At 29.8% G+C, this 13757-nt stretch overlaps 2 protein-coding genes across 4 annotated transcripts; both read right to left on the bottom strand.

The window, feature by feature from the left end:
* Positions 1-782: 782 nt before the first annotated feature.
* On the bottom strand, positions 783-5135 carry LOC130901395 (kynurenine aminotransferase-like). Of its 3 annotated transcripts, none has more exons than XM_057812779.1 (9): positions 5070-5135; positions 4701-4787; positions 4052-4202; positions 3657-3893; positions 3000-3246; positions 2533-2699; positions 1216-1402; positions 965-1128; positions 783-907 (listed from the first exon to the last, which is right to left on the bottom strand). In XM_057812779.1, exons 2-9 carry the CDS (start codon positions 4763-4765, stop codon positions 845-847), a joined length of 1281 nt encoding a protein of 426 aa, XP_057668762.1. In that variant the 5' UTR covers positions 4766-4787; positions 5070-5135; the 3' UTR covers positions 783-844. The 3 variants fall into 3 exon arrangements, with proteins under 3 accessions (XP_057668762.1, XP_057668763.1, XP_057668764.1); XM_057812780.1 differs by having other exon boundaries at positions 5048-5107; XM_057812781.1 differs by having other exon boundaries at positions 5044-5080.
* A 2252-nt stretch (positions 5136-7387) lies between these two features.
* Positions 7388-12683, bottom strand: LOC130901712 (kynurenine aminotransferase-like). The gene is made up of 9 exons (XM_057813254.1): positions 12399-12683; positions 12141-12298; positions 11891-12041; positions 11595-11831; positions 10676-10925; positions 9431-9597; positions 9147-9333; positions 8827-8990; positions 7388-7517 (listed from the first exon to the last, which is right to left on the bottom strand). The coding sequence occupies exons 2-9, from the start codon at positions 12296-12298 to the stop codon at positions 7461-7463; spliced, it is 1371 nt and encodes a 456-aa protein (XP_057669237.1). The 5' UTR covers positions 12399-12683; the 3' UTR covers positions 7388-7460.
* Between the last annotated feature and the right edge of the window lie 1074 nt (positions 12684-13757).

Here is a 13757-nt window from a genome sequence, read left to right on the forward strand (position 1 = left end):
ACATGTGGCGAAAATAAATTCATATTGCAAAAATTTCAATAAAAACATTAATAACAAAAAGAAACTTCTTAAAATGGTTTGAGAAACTGATATTTTACATATACAGGTAGGATGTTTTCCCGACGTTGCTAGTTTTCATACCATAACTGCTTCTTGAAATCAACGTTCTTTGTTAGTGTTCAGAATACTTTTAAGATTTTGCAGTTGATCAAAACATTTGCTAAGGTTAATTTTGACGTTGAATTGTGAAAGATACTTATAGTATCTGAAACTAGATTCCATTCCATTCAACATCTTTTAAAGTCATTCATATGGAATGTTTTTTGTCTTTGTATAAGTTTTCAGTTCAAAATTGTAAATATTGTACTCCAATAATGTGCTTAATATCCTCTTTGAACGCAGTCACCTGTTCAGAATTTTCGTTGTTCTCTTTGAATTTATACAAAATGGAAGTCTCTTTCAGTGGGCAAAAGCATTTGTGCTACTCATTAGCACAGAACAGTTTTCCAAAACCTTATTTACAGAAAAATCAACCTTCTCTGTATGTTTCATATACTTTTGATAGAGGGTCATTAAGCCTTCATTAAGGATATTTTCAAAAAAATATTTCTATTCTTTCCTTTTTTTTTAGAAAATAGACTTAGAGGTTCAAACATTTGTAAAATCCTTTCTATCGCTGGAAAAAGACTCAGCTTGCGTGTCTTTGGAAGGAATGTCTAATTCTGAGCCAATACTTTTGAGTTCTTCTGTACTAGGTATACAGTATATGCAGCACAAAGAAATTTCTTGATGAAAATAAAACACGTTATACCAATTTTATTAAAAAAAATCGAAATACACTAATTTAGTTTTCAGTAGTTTTCCATCGTTTCAAAATATCCTCTGCTTGCTTCAAAGTTTCATGTTTCTAAAAAATACGAGAATATATAAAAGTATTCTACGTATTATAATCACTTTTCATTACCTTTATGAAACAAAACCTCACAAAATTTTCTGCTAAATGTTTATTCGGCGTACTATAAAACACAGTTGGAGGTATTCCTTGTAGACCAACCTTCTTCGTCATCCATTTAGTGAATCTATAATCCTTATATTGATCCGATTCTGAACTTACATCTACTTTTGATTCTTGAACAAAAAAAATCAACAATTCATAACAAAAACTTGTCTAGCTATTTCAAAAAAGCATAAATTAATATACAACAATATACAAACCAAGTGCTGACCAATCTGCCAACATAAAATATCCTCCGTCAGGGATAGTAGGTTTCATTCCCACTTCAGTAAGTACATTGGCCATATAATCTCTTTTGGATTCTAAATCCTTGACTAACGATACAAAAAAACAATCTTCCTTACCCAAGCGATCCATTTCTGTTTCGAATGCTATAGCAACAGCTTCCTGAAAAAGATTCGGAGAAGGCATTTCAACATTTTTGAATAATATTAACACATAGCTGCTTAGTAAATACTTCACAAAATAGGAAAAATTCCCACATTAAAAATTCTTTCCTCAAAGGGGATTACTGAAAACACTGTTCACACCACGACTCACAATTACGAAACGCGCATCAGACAGTGTACTTGTGAGTGGCAGTGTAGACAATGTGTTCAGTATGAATACCCTCAATGATTCCAGAAATTCCCATTTAACTCAAAGGGAGTTAATAACTTAGTCAAGACACTAAATCTACCATTTTTAGTTGGAAGCGAATATGAAACAAAATGACCTCACTAGTTACAAAAAATAAAAACCCTCCTTCTTTCCAATCTACAAAGGAAATTGGCATAGCTCTTATTTCAAACTGTTTCTCATGGAAAACAATGTTTAGCATTTCTGTATAAAGTTTCTTCGATTTCTCCTGGGAAAAGTAACTTTTACTTTTCTGTAATTCATGACTTGTAATTCATTTTTGAAATGTATAAATGATTATTCTAGTGAAGGAAAAATCTCATAATTGTAGAAATTATATTTTTTGCGGATTTTTTGAGATACCGTATTCAAAATTCATTAAACCAAAGTTGGTTTAACTGTTTTTCTTAGAAAACCATGTTTGCCTATGTATAAGTAACTAGTGAAAAATCAGTCAATACTTATATGTGTATTATATACGTGGCAACCCAAACGAACTATTGTGTTCTCCTTTTTTGCTATAATGCTGAGGATCCTCAGCTTCTACAACTGAGCTATTAATCTCACACCTTTTAAAAAGTTCAGAATGTGGGACAGCTGTAGCTGCTAAAGATCTTTGTCTTCTATTTCAAACCGTCCCAAGTGTAGTGCTCTGGAGTTCCATAGTGTTTTGTCCTCTGTGCAACAAAAAATGGCTAAGTGACTAGTGAAAAATCCGTCCATACTTTTTTCTATTTTTCAGTAAAACGTGATTTATTCTTTTTTATCAACATTAATTACCATTCGTTACAATGAATTAAAATTAGATTCTTTTTGGAAATGTATTATTGATTAATCCAATCAAAAGGAAAAGCTCTTAATTCTAAAGGCTATATTTATTTGAGCTTTTTTCAAGATACCTGAATTGGAGTGACACCTGTGTAGACAGTATTTTGATGGACCATCTGTATATTTCTCATTAAATTCTCTGGACAATAAGCCCATCCAACTTTCCATCCAGTTACACTAAAAGTTTTCCCAGCAGAACCAATGGTGACAGTTCTTTTCCACATATCAGGTAAAGTTGCTGAAAATAAAGCAAAGGTATCATTGAGACATCACTTTTTCTGATGTAGGCAAATCTAGATGAAAAAAAAGATACACTGAAACATTTAAAGAAAATTTTTCATTCATGAATCTTACATAATTGTGAGGAATCTTACTTGCAATTATTTAAGCAGCATGTTCATATGATTATCATTAATTTTAGTAATTACAGATTAATAATTACAAACAGTTAGTAGAGAATGGAAAACCTAGTTTTTTACATAACTAGTTACGAAAAGAGCGATATTGATCAACAAGCATATTATAAATTAATACTTACCCATTCTTATATGTTTAAGAGGTTTGTAAACCAACCATTCATATACTTCATCAGAAATACATAGTACATTCCACTTTTTACATAAATCTGCAATAAAAGTTAGTTCTTCCAAAGAATATACTTTTCCTAACGGATTATTTGGAGTATTCAGTATAATAATTTTAGTCTTTTTGTTAAATAAGCTTTCTAATTCTTCCTTATCTAAAACCCAATCCGCTGATGTAGGTATCCTTCCACTCACTGCTTTCTTTAAAAATATTTTAGGTATCAAATTTTACATATTGCTAAATATTTCAAGTCCCAACCCAAGTGTTGTATCACAACTTTAAAAGCATTTAAACATTTCCCTTCCTTGAATAAAAATTTAAAAAAAAATAATTTTATTAAATCTCTATCTCAAGCTTAATCCAATGGTATATAGTAGAACATATTTAGAGACAATATTTTATTGTTTTAACTTTAACAAATTGGACTACTGGAATAAATATTGATTTATTCCTAAGATGAGTGTTTAATCTTCAGAATTGCCCTGCAGAGGAGAACTCCTATATCAGGGCCAATTCCAATAAATATACCTATTGAATCTCTCTCTTGAACATCAATTTTTATTAGATAACAATTATTTAGTTAATGAACTAAATAAATAATATACATTACCAATCTCAAAGGGATAAATCTAGGCACACCACCAGCATATTTAACCATGGCTTCATAACAATCGAAGAAAGGTTCTATAATAATTACTTCATCACCAACATCTGTATGACCTGATATGGTTGAAAACAATGCTTCGTATGCTCCACTAGTTGTTAAAATTTCTGTTTTTTCATTAATTTCTCTACCAATTAATTTTGAATAAAGCTTGGACAATACCCTAACCAGTCTAGGATGTCCCTGAAAAGTTTGAAGAAAATCTGCACATTTTATAAGTAAAATTAAATTTAAAAACCTATGGAATTAAGATTGAAAATTCTAATTATACTGTATCTATTTAACATATCAAATTCTAATAATAATATTGAAGAACCCGGATTGGTTAGAACTTTACTTACAAATCCTCTTGTATATTGATGTAACATATAATCAGATTCATTGGAAACTTTGGCTAAAGTATCCATTATATATTTAGGAGGTGGATAATCTGGAAAACCCTGGCCAAGATTCAAAGGTTTATAATCAATAGCCATCTGAATATACTCAGTCCTAAAATCACAATACTTGAATGTTTGGAGTTTCTATTCAAATTTTTGAAAGGATTTCGGCTTCAGAGATACTACTAAATAGAAAAAAAAAATTATAACTTCTTGGGTACATATCCATGCCTACACTTATATTAAAAAATATTCTAAAATTACAAGAATATAAAATAGCACATTAATGTTTGAAATCTATTGTAAACCAAAAAGAGCAATTATCTATATTTATTAATTACTTTGATTGCAACAAACGGCTTATGAAGTTTATTAAAGTATGAAAATTATTGTGATATACATAACATTCAAATTTAGCGCTAGATTTGGTTCGAGAACCATAGATTAACCTCATCCATAACAACAATATAATTTTAAAAATTTAATTCTAACATGAAAGTTTATCGTATATATTTTATTTCTGTGATATATTACAACAATGAATTTTATAATCGTTTAACAACAACGCAAAAAGAGTTAATTAAAAATAATTGAAATGAAGAATACTAACCAAACACTAGGTTCTGAACCTGCATATTTTAATGGTATTACAAATTTTTCATCTACTTCGGACATCTTGACGTTCCGTAAAATCAGTCTGCAATTATAAAATATTTGCCTATCTTTAAATTGGTAGTAATAAAGTCGTTCATTTACAAAATAATCTAACTATTTATTTTGTTTCAACTTATTATATTTATGGAGATAAAATAAGTAACTAATAAAAATTTTATGGTATTCTGAAATTATTTATTCATATTATACCAATATAACATTATTTTTAAGTTGCAGAAAGTTTTAGCTCAAGATTGAGTATAAATTAGAGTTATGTTTTTATTATTAATATAGTATACCTACGGATAATGTAAGTTAATTTTACCTCCTTAAATATGTAACAGCTGATCGCCTAACGTTATCACCTCAAAACAAACTTTCCTACTCACACTATAAGAAAATCACATGTCATTGATTGCTGAATATGGAACAAAGGTATTCAAGGTAAAAAACCCATAAGCGTACACTAAAAATATTTTATAAAGGGCATATATAAAAATTTTTCAAGAAATAACTGTACTATAATAAATCGTTAGAAATAACCATTAAAAATTGATTTATATAAATTAAAGTATACGCTGGACTTTTTTTGTTCAACGTTCCAAATTCTAGCACAGTGAATTAGGCTTTGATATTATTAAATTATATATTTAAGCACACAAATCAAAAAAAAAATTCCATGTATCTGATGTGATACTTACCTCATTATGTGCTATAAAACAACGTTCCATATCGAATATAACATTTGGTAATAATTGGACTATACAAGATCTATATATTAATATGGAGGACGGGTATTTAACAACGGATAAGTAACAAATCTGTTTAAATTTTGCTCTTGTGTATGTTCTTTGGAGATTTTGATAAAGAAAAATAATACTTTTTGAGAATAAATCAAGATTAAGAACTTTTATATACACCGACGTCCAAATGGATGCTAGTTTGTAGAAACTACATATTAATCATGATAATTAGGTCCCGAAAGATTGAACACTAACGTTAGATTAATTTCATTCTTGATAATCATTTATTGCATGGGCTCCAATTTGTTTTTATTAAACGGCATCAGTCCATAGATGGGAGAAAACTGAGTCTTAATCATAGATAAATCTATGGCCTTGATCTAAGTTCCATAGATCATATTTGGATATTTGACATGATGTAGTAGTAGACTACAAGGTGTGCTATTGCGCACCAGTTGGGAAGCAGCCAATGAGAATTCGCTCCCAAAGAGATGCGCAGAACGAGTCGAAAATGAGCCCTCGGGAAGAACACACCTTGTAGTCTTTACATCATGGATATTTGACAGATCATCGTGCATTCCACTTAACACCCACATAGATTGTAACAGCACAGAACATACCCTATGTTATGTAACAGCTATGGAGTGTAGAGGTAAAGAGAACCATCTTGGTTTATCGAAAAGTGTCTGTTGAAAGGAAGCAATTAAGATGGCGCTATAATAGCAAGTGGAAAAATTTTAGAAAGAGCGCCACAAACTATTAGAGTAGGATAATAAATTAAATTCTTTTTTGAAAGTCATAATTATTATAAAGAAACTATTATTATACAAATTCATTCAAAAATTGTATATAAAATATATAACTCATAAATTCATATCACTTCCAGTTGCTACACTAGTGCTATTTCGGCGAGTCTTTATAATTTTCTGTTTACAGCTGGACACTTTGTCAACTAATCCTCCATACAAGACGGTTCTCCTTACCCTACCCTCCATAGTAACGCCTGTATTGTTCCCAAAAACGTCTCTACGTTAAGATGCAGACAATAATAATTTTCTCTCTCGATTGAGATACTTTATCTATACTGCGCATGCTTCATGCGAGCAAAAGATGTGCAGAACTAACTGAAGCGCCCAGAGAGTGAGAACGATACAATATTTGTTTCACTTAGTCGGAACACCTTTCACTAATAGAAACTGTCCATATGGGAGTATTACATATATGATCGTAGCTACGCCGCTTGCATTAATGCGAGTCAACAACATTTAAGCCTCTTATTTCTAAACAAACATCAGTAACATATCGATACGGGGAGTGAAGAATTTAAATTGTTTTTAAAAATTAAAACGAAAATATTAATCATTGCAAATCATTCTTATATCCTCAAACTCAAAGCATGTTAGCTTATTAGGGGAGGATAGTTTGTTTTGGCTGTGTTGTCATTCAACTATGGCATCTTGCAGGATGATAGAATGTGGTTCATCTATGATGGTAGAATCATAGATGAACCACATCCTAAGAACCCGCAAAACTGTCTGTCTACTGAAGGAAACACGGTTGTTTCAATCATTTTCTGATTAACATATACAAAATTCAGCTTTTATAATATAAGATAAGTATAATTACAAAACAATATAGTTTAAGTATCGCGAGTTTTTATGTAATTACGAATAAAATAAAAAAAATTTAGCTTAGTAAATTAATAAATTTGAGATAAGACCTTATACACCTTTGTTATCAGTTATCTGCCAAAGGAACCACGATCCAGGTTCCATGGATGGAATCATTCTTATCTGTGTTGGGGACACACACGGAAGAACTTTCACTTTTACTTATGATAGGAAAGTTCGGCCCACATATTGGAGAATTAAGTAGAAAGGTGATGAAATAAAAATGCTGGTATAACAAAATATATATTTCATTTTACCACAACATTTTGTATCACATTTTTTTTAATTACAAACAAATATTGGTCAAGAGTCTCTCCATTTCTTCAAAATCTCCGCCGCTTTTTGTAGATTTTCATCTTTCTGTAAGGCAAAAATCAGTATACAATTAAAAATATAAAGAGGCAAAAATAGGGTTCAATGATTGGGTTAATTTGAGATTAAGTAAGAGTTAATATTAAAGATAGAGAAAGCAACATGTAAGTGGCATTGTACTGTTGTTAGAGAGATAAAGGACATTGGTTTACTACTCCCTATCTCTTTTCACTCGATTGGTGCTTTATGCTTAGAGTTATTACTAAAAATCCATTCAAAATAGAGTAAAGAGAGACAGAAAGTGGTATATCGATGTTCTTTTTCTCTCTATCACCATTTCGGGTCCACTTGAACAAACTTCTATACCCCGATATCTCTTTGTATAACATTAACTCTATGGCTTGAGTGACATTACATTATAAGAAACTAAAAAATAAAAGAAGCAATGAACATAAGTAGATATTTTAAAAGCATCTACAGCAATATCAACATTATTTTGGTAAAACTTTTGATATAATGTTTCAAAATATATCAGGAAGACTCGGAGAGTTCAATTTAAGAAACATAATGTTGGAACTGGATCTCTGTTAACCCCAACAAGTGAAAGAGCAGGACTTCAGGTTTTTTTCAAAAATTTTTGGACAGTACAGATCCAGTGGTCGAATATAATGCTTTCATATGAAGAGCAAAATAAAAGGTATTTGTTATACTGAGGGCCAAAACGATTCACAGGTACATTTTTGATGTATTAGAACCACAATTTGTATCTTTAGTTACTTTTCCAAAATAAAATTTAGTCTTCATGCTAGACAAGTCAAGCAATAATTGATGCCATTGTTTTTGAAATTTTGAAAACACATACATTGTTAAAATACAGTATACCTAACAATAGAGATTGAAATTAAAAAATATTTTATATTTCCACCTCCATGACAGTGACTTTTTGCTTATCTTGGGATAATATTGCTGGGGAGTAAATATAAAACTATCAAGAGTATATACGGACACACTGTTTACACTATTATTACACCAACACAATTACACATTGGTCTTGGTGTTGGTGAAGTGTTAGTGTAAACAGTGTGTTCAGTATGATTATCAATTACCAGAAATTACAATATAGTACCAACAATGTAACTTGTATATTAAGAAGAATTAGAATTAAAATATCAATGAAGCAGTTTTAATAACAAATAGAAATACGAAATTTAATTATTGTTTGGTGAGAATCTTGTTTAAAAGAGTATTTTTAAATTTAAAAAAATACGAATCAAGTAGGCATTATTTTTTTTATGAAATGGTCTTTTTAATCAATATTTAGATATTATTAAGATATGTTTTATTATTAATTTCCTACCTTTATGAAACAATATCTAATATAGTTTTCTCCTAGCTTCTTGTTATCTGGGCCATAAAATGCTGACGGTGGAATTCCTTGTAAACCAATATTTTTCGTCATCCATTTTGTAGCTCTATAATCTTTTTCAGGATCATTTTCTGAATTAAGATCTATTTTTCCTTCTGAAATAAGATGCAGTATACGATAATGGAATAGCATAATTCTAGCACTATACAACTACTTTAATACTCTTTAGAGAACATGGAATTTTTGAAAAATGTAATTTTTCACAAATATATTACAAACCAACAAAGTAATTTGATAAATGAAATTCTCACCTAAAGGGGTCCAATCAGCTAGCATGAAATATCCCCCTTCTGGTATTATAGGTTTCATGCCAACATCTAATAGAAATTTAGCCATAAAGTCACGTTTAGCTTCTAATTCTTTTGGTAGAGAAACAAAGAAGCATTCATCTGTACCTAAACGTTCCATTTCAAGTTCAAACCCAACTGCACATGCTTCCTAGTCAAGAAAAAAGTAATATAAAAATTTAATTAGTAATTTTCGAACAATGTAGTTAACCTAAATAACTGAAAATATTTAACCTACAGAAAATTACCTGTATAGGTGTCACTCCAGTATAAATACTGGTTTGATGAATTGTTTGTAAATTCTTCATCAAATTTGCAGGACAAATTGCCCAACCTAATTTCCAGCCTGTAACGCTAAAAGTTTTGCCAGCAGAACCAATTGTGATTGTCCTTTCCCACATATCAGGTAGGGTAGCTAAAAAATCAATTACAAAAAACTTTCAATTACCTCTGGTGGGTTAACTGTGAGATTCACTTTAAAAAAAGTATTTAACAGCGAAAAATGAAAAATTGTTTGTAAAACTTATAGATAACTGTTGAATTTTCAACTTTGCATGTCTATTTGCATTGTTTTGTAGACCTATTGAAATTTTTGAGGAATATTAGCTGAATTAGCTTATCAGCAGTTGCAAAGCCAAACAACACCATGGATAATCATTCCCAATTTACTCTATTGCAACGAGTTTTGAAAAAGGTCGTAATGCATTAGATTTTATTTATTATATTTTCAATTCATGAAAAATTTAAAACAATTGTAGAATAAAATCAATTAAAAATGGGTAAAATTCAAACAAATAAATAGAAATATTCTTCTACTAATTGTCTAGTTAAATATGAAGCATATTTTAAATAATAATAAATTTTACTCTTATATATCCATGCTTTCTAATGCAAGCGGTATTTTTATTTCCAAAATCATTTAATCTTTTTTTATATTAGTCGATTACACTCTAGTTTTATAACAATATTTTTTCCATTTTTATCAATTACTGATATACAATTTTATATTTAAATTGATTTTTAAAAATCCTTTGTACCCTTCTAAATTGTGCGTTTAAGATATAATAACCCATTGTCAAGTGTTTTCAGAAATATACTAATAAGAACAATTAAACTATTTTGTGGATTTCTCATTCAACACACATATCAGAGTTAAAAGTTTACTTAACTATAAACGACCAAATAGTATTTCAATAAAATAAAAAAGGTAAGATATTGATCAATGGTAAATTCAAAATTTACCACCTGTTAATCTGTTTCTATATTATGGTAATTCCAATTTATTCACTAATTCACCCAATTATATATTTTTGAAAGTTTAATGCATTAAAATTTCTCATTTTCCTTTGAATTTGTAATTTGATTATAAAAAGAGAATTTTCACCAAAATGAATTGATTAAGAAAATATATGGGTATGTTAGGTTTAAATCGCATGTACTACTTTAGTTCTTTTCTGAAAAATGAAACCATGATACGATTAACATTGTCTTACCAATTCTAATGTGTTTGTTTGGTTTGTACACTATCCATTCATATACTTCATCTGAAATACATAAGACATTCCATTTTTTACATAGGTCTGCTATATGATTGAGTTCATCTTCCGTAAATACCTTTCCTAAAGGGTTATTTGGATTATTGATAATGATGCTTTTGGTTTTTTCATTGAACAAAGATTCTAATTCATCCTTATCCAATGCCCAATCTGCTGATGTAGATAAACGACCGTCAGATGGTTCTTTCTACAAAAAATGAAACCCAATTATCAACTATCCACTCTTATAGAGCTAAAATGGCCCTACTGTCTTAATTAATTCAATTAGTTCATAGTTGAACAGTGGATGACCAAAGGCAATTAAGCACATTCTCCTTCTGATAGGTCCGTCCTGTCCTTGATACTACCAAAGGCCAATGTCCTATGAAAAGCAGATCAGGCACTTTGGCTTGAATCTTTTAACGCACTAGTGTGTGCTGGGCACTCACAGATGACATGGTCTGTAGTTTTCTCCTCCTCTATACACCAGCAGCATTTTGGATTATCTATGATGCCTACAGTGTAGAGATGGTGTCTTAGATGACCATGACCAGTTAAGATTTTCAACCATCCTTATCTTTATTTAACACTGCCATGGAAAGAATGATCCTTTTATTTAGGTGATTATTTAGTGTCGTGGTGTGTAATGAAAATAATCAATTCCATCAAAAGCACAACAAACTTTCTGGAGAGAGACAAGTTTCTGGAGTCATTGGTGATATTCATAATAAAGACACTGTTTACTATAGTCTCCATTTGTTTCCATTAACATTATTTTATAATGAAAAAATAATCATAATCAGTAACAATTCTTAATTGCTATTTTCCAATTTAAATGTTTTCAACTGAATAATTTGATTTAAATCCCCGTTCTTACCAATCTTAAAGGTATGAATCTAGGTATTCCTCCAGCATACCTAACTAAAGGTTCATAACAGTCATAAAATGGTTCGATAATTATAACTTCATCACCAGCTTCTGTGTGCCCCATAATAGATGCATGTAGAGCTTCATATGCTCCAATAGTTGTTATTAGTTCTGTGCGTTCATTAATTCCTCTACCTAATAATTTAGAATACAGTTTAGTTATAGCTGCAACTAATCTAGGGTGTCCCTAGAATAAAAATTCAATATCAAATTTATAATTGGATATAAAGAGCTAATTGAAATTACAAATCCTCTAGTATATTGATGAAACATGTAATCTGATTGGTTCGAAACTTTAGCTAATGTGTCCATGATATACTGAGGTGGTGGATAATCTGGAAACCCTTGTCCAAGATTGAGAGGTTTATAGTCTATAGCCAATTGGATATATTCTGTCCTGAAAGTTACACAAAATATTGGATTCGCCTTTGCTTTCAAAACCTTAAGTAAAAAGTATTTATTCTACTATGCAGTAGTTAATTAAAATAGAGATTACCAAACGCTTTCTTTGCTTTCACCATATCTTGAAGGTAGGGCAAATTTTTTGTCAATAGCTGAATTATTACTGGATGCAACTTTGGTACCCATTTTTAAAATGTTTTCATGTGACTTACATAACCTACTTCTGTATAAATTTTTAACTGTCTTCAACATCTAAAAGAAATGTTCATAACCTTAGAATTCATTATAGACCATAGAGCTCTAGTTTTATACTATAAATAATAAAAAATAATATTAATCACTCACAACCTACCCTATCACGTTCAAAAAATATTTTTAAATCTCAATTTATTTCTTGAAATTCGGCAAACTGATTATAATTAGAAAAATTACATAACCAACAAAAAAAATCAGTCAAAAGTTCTTCCTGATTAAATAAACCATGAACTTTTTATCTACAATTTGTGGTGAATTGCAAAATTAAAAATATATTAAAGACTAAACTAATTCACTTAACCCCGCGTTATCACACAACCCACATTACTTTTTTGGAATAAAAAGTCATATTAATTTGTAAAAAAAATTCTTCACCATTTTCAATAATGACAGGTCCGGATCTATGGAAGCCAAATCGGAGCACCATTTTTTAGTTTCTGTCCCATATCCCAGATTCAAGATCAAGGACTGAATATTGATGCCTGTAACACTCAAATATCCTTTAAAAGTTTAATCAGTGTTTTCTTACTGATATATAATTTGTAAAAATGGTATGTGGTACACACAAATACGTTCAAATAATGATATTGAAAGTTTACTCAAGAAGCGAGAAATGATAGCAGATTATTTTAGAAGGAGTATCACAACTTCTGAATATAATCCTTCAGACTTCAGATCCATTATCTTGATGTATATTCATTGCGATGTAATTTGTTTTACAACAAGAAAACTTTCCTTTTCTTATGTATAATACACTTTATTTAATATTTCAAATCACTAGGCAAGTCATATTCATAGAATCCTTTATAAGCCTATTACTAAATGGAATTAGTGAAACGATAAAGTCATTGAATTTATATTGAACCCACTAAGCGAAATACGTTACCGTATCCCCTAACTTTAGAAATTAGAATTCTCGACTATGAATACTGATATTTTTTTTAGAATAGAGAGCGTAAGTCTAGCCATTGCTATTTAATTATGATCATTGATAAGTATGAAGTTACTAACAAATAAATATATGTTCATGTTCTCTTTGTGATTGAATTGTAAAATAAAATGAATTTCAGTTTTTATTCTTTGTATAAACCCACTTTTATAGAATGCATGTATATCTTGCAAATTCAAGATTTAATAGAGAATCATGAACCAATGTAAATATCGGTTTTTAATACTACAACAAATTTTGATAAGGTGATTTTATATAGTGCATTAATTGTACTGAAACGTAACTTTGTACAAATGTAAAAAACTTACTCCTTACAATAAATGCTTCTAGCAAAACAAATTAAATACGCACTCTTTTCAAATTTAATAATTAAATCATCCACAGGAGAAGATTACTTCAGTTGTTTCAGTTTGACCTCTATAAATAATAGGGATAAATCTGAAACAGGTACCTGTCCCATAGAGGTTTTTAAATAATTTTTAATCCAGAAAAACTTCTCTCTCTCTC

Source organism: Diorhabda carinulata, chromosome X (assembly GCF_026250575.1).
Source record: "Diorhabda carinulata isolate Delta chromosome X, icDioCari1.1, whole genome shotgun sequence".
Classification (NCBI taxonomy): Eukaryota; Metazoa; Arthropoda; class Insecta; order Coleoptera; family Chrysomelidae; genus Diorhabda; species Diorhabda carinulata.